The sequence below is a fragment of the Scyliorhinus torazame genome, chromosome 30 (assembly GCF_047496885.1).
Source record: "Scyliorhinus torazame isolate Kashiwa2021f chromosome 30, sScyTor2.1, whole genome shotgun sequence".
Lineage (NCBI taxonomy): Eukaryota > Metazoa > Chordata > Chondrichthyes > Carcharhiniformes > Scyliorhinidae > Scyliorhinus > Scyliorhinus torazame.
The window spans coordinates 10,109,924-10,128,366 of NC_092736.1; the positions used below are offsets into that span (position 1 = coordinate 10,109,924).

Genomic DNA, 18,443 nt, shown 5'->3' on the forward strand with positions numbered 1-18,443 from the left:
CTGGATAGAGTGGATGTGGAGAGGATGTTTCCACTTGTAGGAAAAACTAGAACCAGAGGACAAAATCTCAGACTAAAGGGACGATCCTTGAAAACAGAGATGAGGAATTTCTTCAGTCTGAGGGTGGTGAATCTGTGGAACTCATTGCCGCAGAAAACTGTGGAGGCCAAATCACTGAGTGTCTTTAAGACAGAGATAGATAGGTTCCTTATTAATAAGGGGATCAGGGGTTATGGGGAGAAGGCAGGAGAATGGGGATGAGAAACATATCAACCATGATTGATTGGCGGAGCAGACTCGATGGGCCGAGTGGCCTAATTCTGCTCCTATGTCTTATGGTCTAAAACTAGCCCATGAATTTGGGAAGTTGGCCACCTACTAAGCCTACAGTTGTCTGACTCTGAACAATATCATACATTAATGGCAAGGAAGACAAAGGAAATACTCAAAATATATATTTATTATGTGAACTGAACCTTTTTGACCTCAGCAGGGGCCCACTTCAAACCTCATCCCCACAAGTGTTCGGGCAAAATATTAAAACCTGCATTTATATAATACTTTATAATGCATAAATCTGCCTGGGGCAATCACAGAGGCATAATCAAACAAAGATAGATGCAGAGCCAAAGAAGGGGATATTCGGAGAGATGGTCAAATATGTAGTCAATATTGGTTTATATGGAGGGTTGAAGGGGGTGTGGGATGTGGAAAAATGAAGAGATTTAGGAAGGGAATTCCAGTGTGTAGGGCCAAGGGGACTGAAAGCTTGGACACCAATGGTTGAACAAAGGAATCACATGGGGCCAAGTTTGGGGCCAACACAGAGTTCTGGTGGAGTTTATATGGCTGGAGAAAGCTCCAGCGATAGAGACGGACAAGGACTTGGTGACTTAATCGCAACTGTAAATTTTAAATTGGAGGTCCTTTTTTAAAAACAAATTTAGAGTACCCAATTCATTTTTTCCAATTAAGGGGCAATTTAGCGTGGCCAATCCACCTACTCTACACATCTTTGGGTTGTTGGGGTGAGACCCACGCAGACACGGGGAGAATGTGCAAACTCCACACGGACAGTGACCCAGAGCCGGGATCGAACCTGGGTCCTCGGCGCCGTGAGGCAACAGTGCTAACCACTGCGCCGCCCCTAAAGTTGGAGATCCTAAAGTAAATGTGCATCAGTGAGGGCAGCAGAGATGGATTGAAGACATTATCTTATAACTGCATCTTGATTACAGAGTTTGCTGTAGTATGGAATATCGGTGTAGAATTCTGAATAAGTTGGAATTTCAAGACTGGGAGGGTAGGAGGTTCCCCTGGAGAACATCGGAATAATTGAGTTTGGAGACACAGCTTGGATAAGAGTTACAGCAGAGGTTGGGCTGAGGCAGGGAAGATGCGGGTAGTATTATAAAAAAGGCAGTCAGTGCTGTTTGGGTTGGAGAAGATTTGGAATCAGATAGGATGTCAGTATTGTGGTTCAACTTACGGCGGTAGCTGGGGAGACGGAATCAGTAGCCAAGATGCAGTTATTTTTTTTTAAATAATATTTTATTGAAAATTTTTGGTCAACCAACACAGTACATTGTGCATCCTTTACACAACATTATAACAATACAGATAATAATGACCTTTTTTATTTAAACAAGAACAAAAGAAAACAACAACAAATAAATAAATATTAAATAACAAAAATAAAAACTAGCCCTAATTGGCAACTGCCTTGTCTCAGGCCACCCCCCCCCCCACCTCTCCCCCCCCCCCCCCCCCCCAAAAAGTCCTGGGCTGCTGCTGCTGCCTTCTTTTTTCCCCCATCTATCTTTCCGCAAGATATTCGACGAACGGTTGCCACCGCCTGGTAAACCCTTGAGCCGACCCCCTTAGGACGAACTTAATCCGCTCTAACTTTATGAACCCCGCCATATCATTTATCCAGGTCTCCACCCCCGGGGGCTTGGCTTCTTTCCACATTAGCAATATCCTGCGCCGGGCTACTAGGGACGCAAAGGCCAAAACATCGGCCTCTCTCGCCTCCTGCACTCCCGGCTCTTGTGCAACCCCAAATATAGCCAACCCCCAGCTTGGTTCGACCCGGACTCCTACTACTTTCGAAAGCACCTTTGTCACCCCCATCCAAAACCCCTGTAGTGCCGGGCATGACCAAAACATATGGGTATGATTCGCTGGGCTTCTCGAGCACCTCGCACACCTATCCTCCACCCCAAAAAATTTACTGAGCCGTGTTCCAGTCATATGTGCCCTGTGTAATACCTTAAACTGAATCAGGCTTAGCCTGGCGCACGAGGACGACGAGTTTACCCTGTTTAGGGCATCTGCCCACAGCCCCTCCTCGATCTCCTCCCCTAGCTCTTCTTCCCATTTCCCTTTTAGTTCGTCCACCATAGTCTCCCCTTCATCCCTCATTTCCCTATATATATCCGACACCTTACCGTCCCCCACCCATTTCTTCGAGATGACTCTGTCCTGCACCTCTTGTGTCGGGGGCTGCGGGAATTCCCTCACCTGTTGCCTCGCAAAAGCCCTCAATTGCATGTACCTGAATGCATTCCCTTGGGGCAACCCATATTTCTCAGTCAGCGCTCCCAGACTCGCGAACTTCCCATCCACAAATAGATCTTTTAATTGCGTTATACCTGCTCTTTGCCACATTCCATATCCCCCATCCATTCCCCCCAGGGCAAACCTATGGTTGTTTCTTATCGGGGACCCCCCCAATGCTCCGGTCTTTCCCCTATGTCGTCTCCACTGTCCCCAAATCTTCAGTGTAGCTACCACCACCGGACTCGTGGTATAGTTCCTTGGTGAGAACGGCAATGGGGCTGTCACCATAGCCTGCAGGCTGGTCCCCCTACAGGACGCCCTCTCTAATCTCTTCCACGCCGCTCCTTCCTCCTCTCCCATCCACTTACTCACCATTGAAATATTAGCGGCCCAATAATACTCACTTAGGCTCGGTAGTGCCAGCCCCCCCCTATCCCTACTACGCTGTAAGAATCCCTTCCTCACTCTCGGAGTCTTCCCGGCCCAAACAAAACCCATGATACTCTTTTCTATCCTTTTGAAAAAAGCCTTCGTGATCACCACCGGGAGGCACTGAAACACAAAGAGGAATCTCGGGAGGACCACCATCTTAACCGCCTGCACCCTCCCTGCCATTGACAATGCTACCATATCCCATCTCTTGAAATCTTCCTCCATCTGTTCCACCAACCGCGTCAAATTTAGCCTGTGCAATGTGCCCCAATTCTTAGCTATCTGGATCCCCAGGTAACGAAAGTCTCTTGTTACCTTCCTCAACGGTAGGTCTTCTATTTCTCTACTCTGCTCCCCTGGATGCACCACAAACAGCTCACTCTTCCCCATGTTCAATTTATACCCTGAAAAATCCCCAAACTCCCCAAGTATCCGCATTATTTCTGGCATCCCCTCCGCTGGATCCGCCACATATAGTAGCAGATCATCCGCATATAAAGATACCCGGTGTTCTTCTCCTCCCCTAAGTATTCCCCTCCATCTCTTGGAACCTCTCAGCGCTATCGCCAGGGGCTCAATCGCCAGTGCAAACAGTAATGGGGACAGAGGACATCCCTGCCTTGTCCCTCTATGGAGCCGAAAATATGCCGATCCCCGTCCATTCGTGACCACACTCGCCACTGGGGCCCTATACAACAGCTGCACCCATCTAACATACCCCTCTCCAAACCCAAATCTCCTCAACACCTCCCACAGATAATCCCATTCCACTCTATCAAATGCTTTCTCGGCATCCATCGCCACTACTATCTCCGTTTCACCCTCTGGTGGGGCCATCATCATTACCCCTAACAGCCTCCGTATATTCGTGTTCAGCTGTCTCCCCTTCACAAACCCAGTTTGGTCCTCATGAACCACCCCCGGGACACATTCCTCTATTCTCATTGCCATTACCTTGGCCAGGACCTTGGCATCCACATTGAGGAGGGAAATTGGTCTGTAGGACCCGCATTGTAGCGGATCCTTTTCCTTCTTTAAGAGAAGCGATATCGTTGCTTCTGACATAGTCGGGGGCAGTTGTCCCCTTTCCTTTGCCTCGTTAAAGGTCCTCGTCAGTAGCGGGGCGAGCAAGTCCAAATATTTTCTGTAAAATTCAACTGGGAATCCGTCCGGTCCCGGGGCCTTTCCCGTCTGCATGTTCCTAATTCCTTTCACCACTTCTTCTACCGTGATCTGTGCTCCCAGTCCCACCCTTTCCTGCTCTTCCACCTTGGGAATTTCCAGCCGATCCAAAAAATCCATCATTCTCTCCCTCCCATCCGGGGGTTGAGCTTCATACAATTTTTTATAAAATGTCTTGAACACTTCGTTCACTCTCTCCGCTCCCCGCTCCGTCTCTCCTTCCTCGTCCCTCACCCCCCCTATTTCCCTCGCTGCTCCCCTTTTCCTCAATTGGTGTGCCAGCAATCTGCTCGCCTTCTCTCCATATTCATACTGTACACCCTGCGCCTTCCTCCATTGTGCCTCTGCAGTGCCTGTAGTCAGCAAGTCAAATTCCACATGCAGCCTTTGCCTTTCCCTGTACAGTCCCTCCTCCGGTGCTTCCGCATATTGTCTATCCACCCTCAAAAGTTCTTGCAGCAACCGCTCCCGTTCCTTACTCTCCTGCTTCCCTTTATGTGTCCTTATTGATATCAGCTCCCCCCTAACCACCGCCTTCAACGCCTCCCAGACCACTCCCACCTGAACCTCCCCATTGTCATTGAGTTCCAAGTACTTTTCAATGCATCCCCTCACCCTTTGGCACACCCCCTCATCCGCCATTAGTCCCATGTCCATTCTCCAGGGTGGGCGCCCTCTTGTTTCCTCCCCTATCTCCAAGTCTACCCAGTGTGGGGCATGATCCGAAATGGCTAAATCCGTATATTCCGTTCCCCTCACCCTCGGGATCAATGCCCTACCCAACACAAAAAAGTCTATGCGTGAATAGACTTTATGGACATAGGAGAAAAACGAGAACTCCTTACTCCTAGGTCTACTGAATCTCCACAGGTCCACCCCTCCCATCTGCTCCATAAAATCCTTAAGCACCTTGGCTGCTGCCGGCCTCCTACCAGTCCTGGACTTCGACCTATCCAGCCTTGGTTCCAACACCGTGTTAAAGTCTCCCCCCATTATCAGCTTTCCGGTCTCTAGGTCTGGGATGCGTCCTAGCATTCGCCTCATAAAGTTGGCATCGTCCCAGTTCGGGGCATACACGTTTACCAAAACCACCATCTCTCCCTGTAATTTGCCACTCACCATCACGTATCTGCCCCCGTTATCCGCCACTATAGTCTTCGCCTCGAACATTACCCGCTTCCCCACTAATATAGCCACCCCCCTGTTTTTCGCATCCAGCCCCGAATGGAACACCTGCCCCACCCATCCTTTGCGCAACCTAACCTGGTCTATCAGTTTCAGGTGCGTTTCCTGTAGCATAACCACATCTGCTTTAAGTTTCTTAAGGTGTGCGAGTACTCGTGCCCTCTTTATCGGCCCGTTAAGCCCCCTCACGTTCCACGTGATCAGCCGAGTTGGGGGGCTTCCCACCCCCCCCCCCCCCCCCCTTGCCGGTTAGCCATCATCTTTTTCCAGCTTCTCACCCAGTTCCCACGCAGCTGTATCTCTCCCAGACGGTGCCCCCCCGCCCATCCTTTCCCGTACCCACTCCCCCCTTTCCCCAGCAGCAGCAACCCAGTAATTCCCCCCTCCCCCCCCCTGCTAGACCCCCCGCTAGCGTAATTACTCCCCCCATGTTGCTCCCAGAAGTCAGCAAACTCTGGCTGACCTCGGCTTCCCCCCGTGATCACGGCTCGCACCGTGCGACGCCCCCTCCTTCCTGCTTCTCTATTCCCGCCATAATTATCATAGCGCGGGAACCAAGCCCGCGCCTCTCCCTCGGCCCCGCCTCCCATGGCCAACGCCCCATCTCCTCTCCCTCCCCACCTCCCCCCATCACCACCTGTGGGAGAAAGAAAAGTTACCATACCGCAGGATTAAAACATAAACCCCCTCTTCGGCCCCCCCCATTCGCCCCACCACTTTGTCCAAACGTTCATTTTCATAATCCAATCATTCCAATTTTTCTTCTACAATAAAAGTCCACGCTTCATCCGCCGTTTCAAAGTAGTGGTGCCTCCCTTGATATGTGACCCACAGTCTTGCCGGTTGCAGCATTCCAAATTTTATCTTCTTTTTGTGAAGTACCGCTTTGGCCCGATTCAAGCTCGCCCTCCTTCTCGCCACCTCCGCACTCCAATCTTGATAAACGCGGATCACCGCGTTCTCCCATTTACTACACCGAGTTTTCTTCGCCCATTTAAAGACCATTTCTCTATCCTTAAAACGGAGGAATCTCACCACTATGGCTCTGGGAGTTTCTCCTGCTCTCGATCCTCACACCATAACTCGGTATGCTCCCTCCACCTCCAACGGACCCGTCGGGGCCTCCGCTCCCATTAACGAGTGCAGCATCGTGCTCACATATGCCCCGACGTCCGCCCCCTCCACACCTTCAAGAAGGCCAAGAATCCTCAAGTTGTTCCTCCTTGCGTTGTTTTCCAGTGCCTCCAACCTCTCCACAGATCGTTTCTGGTGTGCCTCCTGTATCTCAGACTTCACCACCAGGCCCTGTATATCGTTCTCATTCTCTGCTGCTTTCGCCTTCACGACCCGAAGCTCCTGCTCCTGGGTCTTTTGTTCCTCTTTCAGCCCTTCAATCGCCTGTAATATCGGGGCCAACAACTCTTTCTTCATTTCCTTTTTTATCTCCTCCACGCAGCGTTTCAAGAACTCTTGTTGTTCAGGGCCCCATATGAAACTGCCACCTTCCGACGCCATCTTGGTTTCTGCTTGCCTTCCTTGCCGTTGTTCCAAAGGATCCGCTGCAATCCGGCCACTTTCCTCTCCTTTTTCCATCCGTGTCCAGGGGGAACACCCTTCTGGTTTACCGCACGGTGTTTTTAGCCGTTAAAATTGCCGTTGGGGCTCCTATCAAGAGCCCAAAAGTCCGTTCCACCGGGAGCTGCCGAAACGTGCGACTCAGCTGGTCATCGCCGCACCCGGAAGTCCCAAGATGCAGTTATAAGATAATGCCTTCAGTCTTCCACGTGTTTAACTTCGAGGAAATGGTAATGGGTCAGCTTTTGCGGCAGCAAAAGTCTCGACCCCTATTAAAACCAGTGGGGCAAGAGTCAGCTGCATGGATGTCAATCTTAGAAGAGAGATCCATGAGTTGGTATTGGCGGAATAGGTACAGACAGAGTGGTGCAAGATAGGGATCTGAGGAGGCTGTAATGGAGAAAGAGAGCCTGGAGTTGTCTTTGCAGACCAGAGTGATCCCTGTGTAGTTTGGATGATGAGAGTCAGGCATGATAAAACTTGACGTGTTTGACCAGATGTGTGCCAGATGTATTCCAGTTCATGGCCCTCAGATGTGAGGGGGTGTAGTTGGGAGTGGACTAAGGGAATGGCTGGGAGTTAATGAGAGGTTTGGTGAGAACAAGGGTGTTAAAGGCAAAAGGAGAATTATTGAGCAGGCCTACGCAGAAGAAGTATCCATGAAGGGTGCAAGGCCAGAGGAATTGATTCCTTGTATATCTTGCAAATACACATTTTTAAATAGACAACTGGAAAATGCTTTGCACAGTAAGTGCTTATCAGGAGTAATGTTGAACACTGTGTTGCTGTTTCGATTTAATAGCAAGAATTTAATTCTTAAGTAATCCTTCAGTGAACATTTAAAGAAAAGCATCACTGTAAGGAGAAATGTGTCCTGTATAATGTCTTTGCCAAAGCAGTCAGCAGTAAAGTTGCCAAATAGAGTTGTGAAAATCAATCTTTGCTGAAAACACATACATGTGTTTCATATTGGTCAGAAGGATCTTCATTTTGTGTGCCTGAAGTTACTGTTGCATTCTGCATAGTTTGGAGTCAGTACATTTTTTTAAAATTGCACCTTTCAAGTCTTACTGTTCTGTACATAAGGGATAAGTACTTGACAATTGAAGTGCTTCATCTTACTCTCTAACCATTGGCCTTTTAAGATGCCTTTTTTTCCTCACCCCTTTCAGCTAAAGAGTGAAACCATTAAAATGAAGCACAGATCATAAAATGTTAAAGGAGGGCTTGCAGCTGGCTTATCATCCCAAACATAAAGGATCTGTATACTTTTGCAACAGATGCTTCTCATTGTGTGTGACAGAGAAGAGTCTCTACCTTATTAAGGCCATAAAAGAGGAATGGAGGGAAATTATGTTAAAAGTGACTGAGAGAGCGAATCAGGCATCTTAAGTGATAGGTCTTGCAAGCCAGTCTAAAGCATGGTGAAAATCAGCTTGACAGTCTTGATGCATATTATAATACCTATTGGCTACATTGCCATGGTAACAGACTATTTATGGTTTCACATTTGTAATTTGGTCAATGATTGACAATCACGAAGCCAACCAGCCACTGATTTGAAAGACGCTCAGTGGAAATAACCTGCTAGGTAATAAGGGACTCTTTAAATGTGTTTGCAAAGAATAGGTGGGCTTAAAAAGAACCAATGTAAATGCATTAATGGTAAGAGGACTTACATGGCCTTTAAAATGATATCTTAATGGGGACATTAATGCACAATGGCAGCAGTCAATAATGCAGCAATGCAGCAACATATTCAAACCCCAAAGGTCTACCACTGAGAAAGACCAGGACAGTAGATACATTGGAACACCACCATCTGCAAGGTCCCCATCAGGTCACGCATCACCCTGGCTCGGACCCATATCGCTGTTCCTTTACTGTTACTCAGTCAAAATCCTGGAAATCACTCCCTAACAACACAGTGGGCGTACCTACAGCAGATGGACTGCAGCGGTTTAAAAGGGGGGCTCACCACCTCCTTGAGGGCAATTAGGCATGGGCAACAAATGCCGGACTTGCCAGCGATGTTCAAGAACAAAGTAAAAACAGGAACGACTTTAAATGGCTTCTGGTAGCGATGGTAAATGGACTTGTTGTTTTGAAGCCGTGTTGTACTGAATAAGAAGGTTCCAGCTTTCGTCTTTGCTTTGTGCTAATTTAGCTGATGTTAAGTGGGTCAAGAGCACAGTTTTTCTAGCATCGCCCTCCGTGTTCCTGGACTGGAGAGAGAGAACGTTGTTCATGTGCTTGCTCCTGATCACTATGGAGTGACTGCTGGAACAGGTGCCGATGGACATCTGGTAAGGACAGGATTGGACTGCGATGTGATGCACCTTGTGCCCTGATTAAGCCTATTGAAGCTCTGATTTAACAAAATCAGACAACCCTTAATGCCGATATTCGGTTACAATTGACAGCCTAAGAAGCAATGAAATATGGCCTTAAGTAAAAAATATTCTTTGAATATGGCTGACCTATCTGTTCTGGACAAAGTAGTGGACCACGCTCCAGACAGGATAACAACCATGCATGACCTTCAGTGTAATACAACATCCCAAACCACCTCTCAGGAACATTCTTAAACAGAGGCGAAAATCGGAGGATAAAAAGTTTAAACAATTAGATATGGCCAACAGAAAACTAATAAAAATCAAAGTTAGAAAGACTAGCATTTATATAATACTTTTCACGTCTTCAGACATCCCAAAGTACATTACAGCCAATCAAATACTTTTCAAGTGTAGTCACTGTTTTGCCTGGAATGGAAAATTAAACTTAAAGTGAACTTGACAAAGTAAAAGATTAGCGTTAAAAAAAAGCGACAGTAAATAATTTAAGACCAAATGTACACCTAAGCTGCTGGTTTGATTCCGTAAGCTTCGAGGTGGCAAACTGGCTGTAAGGACAGGCAATACTATATCAATTTGAAATTTCAGGGTAATTTCACAGTTTTGTCTTCTGTAGTTTGAGCTGTACGCAATTAGATTTCGCTAGTCTATCTCTGACCAGTGGATGTGGGTAGGGGAGCTCACTTAGCGAAGAGCCAGGGGAAATCGCATAAGATCAAAACAAGACTGAGGAAAGATTAACCGAGCTTAAGGGAAGTCAAGATGGCCTTTATTGAAACCGGGGAGGGAACTCAAAAAGATTCCGTTTTTGAAGGAGAAATGAGAGAAGCTGTTGAAAGAGGAGAGAAAGAAAACATTTGATTTGAAGTGAAGACTAACTGGAAAGCTGCATTTAGCTGCAGAAGGAGATGGCGACATTGCAACAGAGCAGCTGTTGAGAGACTGAACTGAAGTGCATGCCAACAAAATAGAAACATTGAGGGAAAGTTGAGGCTCCATGGCAAGTTGTTTAGGGAGAGGAGACAGAACTGTGTGCTGTTTTTATCACTGTTTTATCATGGGCTAGGAGGGTTTTAATGACCTGTTATCATACATTAGGAAGGCACAGTGGTTAGCACAGCTACCTCACAGCGCCAGGGACCGGGTTCGATTCTGACCTCAGGTGACTGTCTGTGTGGAGTTTTTACATTCTCACCATATCTGCGTGGGTTTTTTCCGGTGCCCCAGTTTCTTCACAGTCCAAAGCTGTGCAGGTTCGGTGGATTGGCCATGCTAAATTGCCCCTTAGGGTGGGGTTGCAGGAATAGGATGGAAGATTGGGCCTAAGTAGGGTGCTCTTTTGAAGGGTCGGTGCAGACTTGATGGGCCGAATGGCCTCCTGCGCTATAGGGATTCTATGATTTCGATATCTGTCGAAGAATTATAATGAATGAGTCACAGATGCACCTGAATTGCTGATGAAGCTCAAAAATAAGATGCTTTACACTTAAAGTATTTTCTTTTTTGTAAATTAAATTTTTCCAATTAAGGGGCAATTTAGCGTGGCCAATCCACCTACCCTGCACATCTTTGGGTTGTGGGGGTGAGACCCACGCAGACACGGGGAGAATGTGCAAACTCCACACGGACAGTGACCCGGGGCCGGGATTCGAACCCGGGCCCTCAGCGCCATGTGGCAGCAGTGCTACCACTGCGCCACCACACTCTACACCTGAAGGACATGGCATTGTATGTGGATGCTGGAGGACCCAACAAAATCTTAGTTGCTGGTTTGCTATTCCGCAGCTGATGTGTGGTGCCCTGAATGTATACTGGTTAGCATTCTGCATTGTGACCACCGCAGTCTTAAATTATCCTCATTGAAACTTACAAACTTCTTACAGGGCGTGCCAGGGTAGATGTGGAAAGGATGGTTCCCCTGGCTGCTGAGTCTAGACCCAGGGGACACAGTCTTCAAATAAGGGTCAGGCTACTTTAAGTCTTGAGATGGGGAGGAATTTCTGTACTTGATGGTGAATCTTTGGAATTCTCTACCCCAGAGGGCTGTGGAAGTTCATTCATTGAGACTGTTCAAGACAGATAAATGAGAATAGTGGGGAAAATGGCATGGAGTTAGATGATTGACCATGCTCTGTTTGAATGGCGGAGCAGGCTTGACGGACCGAATGACCTACTCCTGATCCTGATTCTATGTTCCAGCGAGTATCTATTAAATAGCCATCGGATTTTGAAAACCTGATGGTGAGCGGCAGGTGAGAAACCCGTTTGTGTTTTGGCTTGTTCCAGAAACAGGTACACCTAGGAGGACTTCCACGTGTTGCCTTCCATTTTAAAGTTTGAAATCTGTTGTCAGTCTTCTACAGATTGGTTGGATCCATGGAGCAGGGAATTCTCACAGTAGCGCCTTTACAGGAACATTAGCAAACAACATAAGGATATTTTTTTTAATTTCATTTACGGGATGTGGGCGTCGCTGGTTAGGCCAGCATTTATTGCCCATCCCTAGTTGCCCTTCAGAAGTGGTGGTGAGCTGCCTTCTTGAACCACTGCAGTCCTTGAGGTATAGGTACACCTGCTGTGCTGTTAGGGAGGGAGTTCTAGGATGTTGTCCCAGCGACAGCGAAGGAACAGGAATATATTTCCAAGTCAGGGTGGTGAGTGACTTGGAGAGGAACTTCCAGGTGGTGGGGTTCCCAGGTATCTGCTGCTCATGTCCTTCTAGGTGATGGTGGTCCTGGGTTTGGAAGGTGCTGTCTAAGGAACCTTGGTGAGTTACTGCAGTGCATCTTGTAGATGGTACACATGGCTGCCACTGTCTGTCAGTTGTGGAGGGGTTGAATGTTTGTGGAAGGGGGAGCAATCAAGCGGGCTGCTTTGTCCTGGATGGTGTTGAGCTTCTTGAGTGTTGTTGGAGCTGTACTCATCCAGGCAAGTGGAGAGTATTCCATTACACTCCTGACTTGTGCCTTGTAGATCTGGACAGGCTTTTTTGGGGGGGCGGGTGGGGTCAGGAGATGGGTTACTTGCTGTAGGATTCCTAGCCTTTGACCTGCCCTGATAGCCACAGTATTAATGTGGCTAGTCCAGTTCAGTTTCTGATCAATGGTGGGAAAGAGGGTATTATAGTGGGAAAGCGGGTATGTGATAGAGAATTGGAGAGAATTCCAATTTTTGTTTGAGAGTAGAGTAAGAAGTCTTACAACACAGGTTAAAGTCCAGTAAGAAGTCTTACAACACCAGGTTAAAGTCCAACAGGTTTGTTTCGAATCACTAGCTTTCGGAGCACTGCTCCTTCCTCAGGTGAGTGAAGGGGTGGGTTCCAGAAACATATATACAGACAAAGTTAAAGATGCAAGACGATACTTTGAATGCGAGTCTTTGCAGGTAATTAAGTCTACAGGTCCAGACGGAGCTACTGGAGAGAGGGAAAATCACAGGTTAAAGAGGTGTGAATTATCTCAAGCCAGGACAGTTGGTAGAATTTCGCAAGCCCAGGCCAGATCATGGGGGGGTGAAATGTAATTCGACATGAATCCAAAGTCTCGGTTGAGGCCGTACTCATATGTGCGGAACTTGACTATACGTTTCTGTTCGCCGATTCTGCGTTGTCGCGCGTCCTGAAGGCCTTAAGTTAGAGGAATGCAATGGATAGCAAATGGCTCTCAATGGAATCGCGGAGAGGCTGGTAAACATAGGCAAAGTATGTTTGTACATTGGATGTCCATGCTATGCAATGGAGCCCAGCAGTGCTACTGAGCTCAGGTCTTGGGTGTAAGAGGGGAGTGGCAGGGACAGAATTTGCCCTCCCAAATCACGGTCAAAAATCCAACAAAGTATAAAAATGCTTTTACATTTCAGAAAATTTCAAGACGGCAGGCAGGCCAAATTGGGCTTAAAGAAATGTATTCCATTCTGATATTTTGCATTTCTTTTCGTTTTGTAGCTTTTTGTTCCAGCTGAAGACGAAGCCATCTTTGGAAAGAGTGTGAGCAAACAAGTGTTTGAAGGGCTGACCACAGGGCTTCTGCAGACCTGCGCCACTGTGCTTGGGTGCCTGGCCAGCAACCTCCCCGAGGCCAACAGCCAACCTGGCACGCCGAAGAAATCAGGGCAAGAAACGAAAAATAACCTTTCACAGAGTGAGCTGTGCATCAGCAGGATACAGGATCTCATCAGGTGAAGGCAGTGTCTGTGTAAAGAAAGGGGGGGAGGAGTTAAATAAGTGTAGTTTTAAATGTATTATTATATTATCAACTTCTTATCCACCTGACCAGGTAAGTGATGTAATCCAGAGACTTAGGGTAATGGCCTAGGGACCCAGGAACCAATCCCATCAAGGCAGATGGTGAAATTTGAATTCAATTTTTAAATAGTCTGGAATTAAAAGTCTTAATGGTGATGCATAATTGTCATAAAAACCCATCTGGTTCGCTAATATCCTTTAGAGGAGGAAATCTGCCATCGATACCTGGTCTGGCCGACATGTGATTCCAGATCCACAGAAAGTGGACTCTTAAATGCCCTCTGAAATGGCCCAGCATGCCACTCAGCTCAAGGTCGATTAGGGATGATCTATAAATACTGGCCCAGCCAGCAACACCCACATCCCATGAGAAAATACATTTTTAAAATATCCTACTCTCCTCAGCTTGCCGGTATTTTTTTGTTTCTCAGTTTACTCCGGAAGTTTATCTTTCGGCCATTACTTCCTTTTCTCTGGGATGCTCCACAAAACCAATTTGCTTTGCTACTTCCATTTCTGACTTGTGAAACCCCCTCAAAATCTATCTACTTGGCTGTGCCTTTAATTTTCTGCTGTTCGCAACTCCCCCCTTTTTCACCCACCGAGTGAGGATGAATTGTTATAGAATTTCCATGTTGCATTTCTCAGTGCCCCTCATCCCCTCCACTTTAGGGCTAATTATTTTTTTAAATATAAATTTAGTGTACCCAATTAATTTTTTCCAATTAAGGGGCAATTTAGCTTGGCCAATCCACCTAGCCTACACATCTTTGAGTTGTGGGGGTGAAACCCACGCAAACATGGGGAGAATGTGCAATCTCCACATAGCTTTAGGGCTAATTTACCCACAGTCTTGTGGCCAGCTCAGGCGGTAAATGAACTCCATTGCTGGTATAAAACTTGGTTTGTAGTAAGCCAACCAATCTGACGGGATTGCGTTGAGTGAGTAGGGAGAAAATGATTCAATTTGTGCCTCGTGGCGAGGAAAGGGAATAGGTCAGCCGGGCTTCCGAATCCCAATCCCTGTGATGCCTCTTGGAGGTTTGGTGACCTCGCATGACAGGACCAAACCATTATGGTTTTAATGTTCCCACTCAGTCGTATGACCTCTCAACAACTCAGTTGCCAGCTCATGCGCAAAGAAGTGACACATTACATATTCTTTTGGTCAGAAATTCTATTAGAATGATGAAGAGTCGTCTTTGACTAATACAGTGTGCGCACACTCTCCTATTAGTGATGCACCCACTATCCAAGTCTACAGAGTTTAAGCACAAGTTGTTAAAGTCTGGCTTTAGTGACCCAAGATGTTCGCAAGAGTGCCACCGGCGTTTAACCAAAACTGTTTAGCTTACCAATACAGACAATTGGCAAGCTTCCTGCTACTCATCCAAGCAGGATCAGCTGACTCAGTCGGGCATTCACTTGCAGCGCTGTCAGGCACCTTGTGAGAATAATACCAGCCAAATTGGTCCACCATTTCTGCTTCCATTCCTAAACCAAGCTGGCCGGTCAGTCATTAAAAGTGCCCTCGAGTATTGCAGACCTTGACTGGTTTAGCTGATGGATCATGAAGGATTACTTCCACATGTCATCCTAAAGCCACTTCGCTCATGAAAAGATTTCACTTTAGGTCTGTTATGCTGCGTTCCACCACGAGTCACTGTCGTTTAGGAGAAGATTAAGGATCAGAACAGCAGCAGTTTGCAGCAAGGCAGGGAGACTATTTGGCACATCATACCTGCACCTACACCCAGTTTAGAAAGGAGTGGGAAAACCTGGATTGGAAGGAATGAAAGTGATTGTTTATCACGTAATCCCATCTTGTTCCATTTTTTAAAGTGTGGAATATAATCAGTCCCAAACAGACCAGTAGGCAGGATTAATATTTGTATCTCAAGACAGGGAGCTTCATGTTTAGTGTATCTGATTTATAGGGCGCGATTCTCCGCTCCCGTGCCGGTTTGGAGAATCGCCTGGGTCGCCGAATTTTCCCGCGACGCCGGTCCGACGCCCTCCCGCGATTCACGGAAGCGGCCAGATCGGCACAATCGCGTTTTGCGCGGCACGGTCCAGTGAATCGCCCGAGACAGCCAAAATGGCGATTCACCGGTACCCCCGCGATTCTCAGTGCCAGATGGGCCGAGCGTCCCGCCCAAAACGGCGGGTTCCCCCCGGCGCCGTCCACACCTGGTTGCTGCTGGCGGGAACAGCACGGGATCGCTGGGGGGGCGGCCTGCAGGGGGTGGGGGGGGGGGGGATCCTGCACCCGGGGGGACCTCAAATGGGGTCTGGCCCGCGATCGGTGCCCACCGATCATCGGGCCGGCCTCTCTGAAGGAGGACCTCCTTTCTTCCGCAAGATCCGTCAGACATCTTGCGGAGCGGACGGCAACCACGCATGCGCGGGTTGGCACCGGCCAACCCGCGCACGCGTGGGTGATGCCAGATATGCGGCGCCGGCCGCGTCATGTATGCGGCACCGCCTTTACACGGCACCAAGGCCTGGCGCGCGTAAATGACGTGGTGCCGCTCCTAGCCCTTTATCGGCCCTGAATCGGTCGGGATAGGGGCCGTTCACGACGGCGCGAACACTCTGCCTCCATTTCGGAGAATCCCACCCATAGTCTCTCAATTTAATGTACTATTTTGATGGAGCTAATTTGTGTATTTGAGACACATCAACTGTTGAATTTGCCTGAGTTTCTCCAGAGCAAAGCTTTTCAATGGACTTTCATTTTCATTCAAAGAAGAACACCGAAAACTTCCTAACTTTAGTTTATTGCTTTGAGATGCGAAGGTATTTGCAGGCTGTCCACAAATCTTTTGAATTGTGGACAAAAGAATGAAACGGTCAGTAATTATTCCCCCCGAGTCTCCATTGTGGTCTTTGCTCGATATTGTTCAGTGTATCCTGTGCAGGTAGTTCGAAGTAATGCATGGCAGCCATAGCCAGGAGCATTCAGGAAGGCTGAGGTCACAGTTCATGCAGAATAAGCAACTGAATCTAAAGTAAGGTGGGAAATGACTGAAGCAGATTTGGGTAGCCTAAGGGAAGGAAGTGACTAAAACATCCAAGACCCGAAACAATACATGAAGTGACAAACGCGATCCCGTTCTGACATCATTGCAGCTCATTCTGTTGGTGTTGACTTGCACCATTGGGTTTTACACAATTGCTCAAGGTGTTTAGTATCAGTCATTTCAATATTTCATATTCTCATTGAGTTGGAAGGATAAAAAATCCCTTCGCATCTCCACCAAAAACGAGTGCTTCCGTGCTGAATTCTGGGTAGGTTATTTTCATTAATTTGGTAGTCCCATTTTATAGACACAGTTCATTTTACTTATTAGGATGAGGCCCTTGTTGTCAGGCTCACAGCCAAGCTGGAGAGGAGTCAGGATAATAATAATCTTTATTAGCATCACAAGTAGGCTTACATTAACACTGCAATGAAGTTACTGTGAAAGTCCCCTAGTTGCCACACTCCGTTGCCTGTTCGGGTACACTGAGGGAGAATTCAGAACGTCCAATTCACCTACAAGCACGTCTTTTAGGACTTGTGGGAGGAAACCGGAGCACTCGGAGGAAACCCACGCAGACACAGGGAAAACGTGCAGACCCCGCACAGACAGTGACCCAAGCCGGGAATCGAACCCGGGTCCCTGGCGCTAACCACTGTGCTATCAGAGAATCTGTTCTGCATTGCTGTAGTTCTTTCTGCAAAAATGCTCCTATTTGGCACAACTTGCTCCTGGGAGAATGGGATTGTATTCCCCTGTAATGTGAAGCAATTGATTTTTATGCTTTTTAATCAACAGTCAAGGAAACGTACAGCAGAAACTATTCTGTGTTCAGTACAGCAATATTCTTGAAGTGGAGTTACGAGGGAAGTTTGTACAAAAATGTACGATTCCCTTCCTCAATGAAAACGTGTGATATTAAAGTGACTGAAACAAATCCCTTTAGTTGAATGTCCTAGTACATGTATAAATGAGCATTACAGAGAGGAGCAAACATTAGACCTCCAGCCATAATCAGACCACCCAAACTTGCCATTACCCTGTTTTGGGCTTGGCAAAAGATTCTAACACTAATCCTGGCAAATAATTGTCTTTCCATTCCCTGCCAATTTAAGGGCTGGGATTTTCCTGTTTTGGAACTCGCCCATCCAATATTCCTGTACATGGATGGGTTGACAAATTTGGACTCCAAAGGGAAAACTGCAAACAACAATTTTAATGCTTTTTAAATCAGGAGAGAGTGAAATGTGAGATCTACAAAGGCAAAATACTGCGGATGCTGGAAATCGGACATACAAAGGGAAAATGCTGGAAATACTCAGTAGACGAAACAGCATCTGTGGACAGCATCTGTGGAAAGGGAATGTTTCAAACCAGTTATGTTCTGATGAAAGACTACCAACTGAAATGTTAACTTTCCACACATGCTTCTGAACCTGCTGACTAGTACTAGCATTTTCTGTAACATATATGATCGCTTTCTAGTGTCATTCAAAATAAGGAGTGGGGTGGAACTAAATTAGTTTTTTTACAATTTAATCTGAAGGCAGATTCTAGCAGCTGTGCATTAAAATGTTGTAATTTTCTTTAATAATCCCAATGCCTCAAAGAAAGTCAAAATAAGGAAAAAAAGTAACTGGAGGCCAGATGAGGAAAAGATCAGGAGAAAGAGGTTTTCCGATCTCCCCTGCTAAAGTGTTTTGTTGAATGAATTAGTTAAATATGCCAAGGTTCAGTCTGTGTTCATTCAGTTTAATGTGTTTTTTAAAATAAATTTAAAATACCCAATTTGTTTTCCCAATCAAGGGGCAATTTAGCGTGGCCAATCCACCTACCCTGAACATCTTTGGGTTGTGGGGGTGAGACCCACGTAAACATGAGGAGAAT

General features: G+C 47.0%; 1 protein-coding gene across 2 annotated transcripts in view; it reads left to right on the forward strand.

Annotated features, from left to right (window-relative positions):
- Positions 1 to 18,443, forward strand: part of scaper (S-phase cyclin A-associated protein in the ER) — a 464,954-nt gene that overhangs the window by 338,669 nt on the left and 107,842 nt on the right. For both annotated transcript variants that reach the window (XM_072492784.1, XM_072492785.1), the window contains one exon: positions 13,234 to 13,466. In XM_072492784.1, the coding sequence (XP_072348885.1) occupies positions 13,234 to 13,466 (233 nt within the window). The remainder of the gene's footprint in view (positions 1 to 13,233; positions 13,467 to 18,443) is intronic.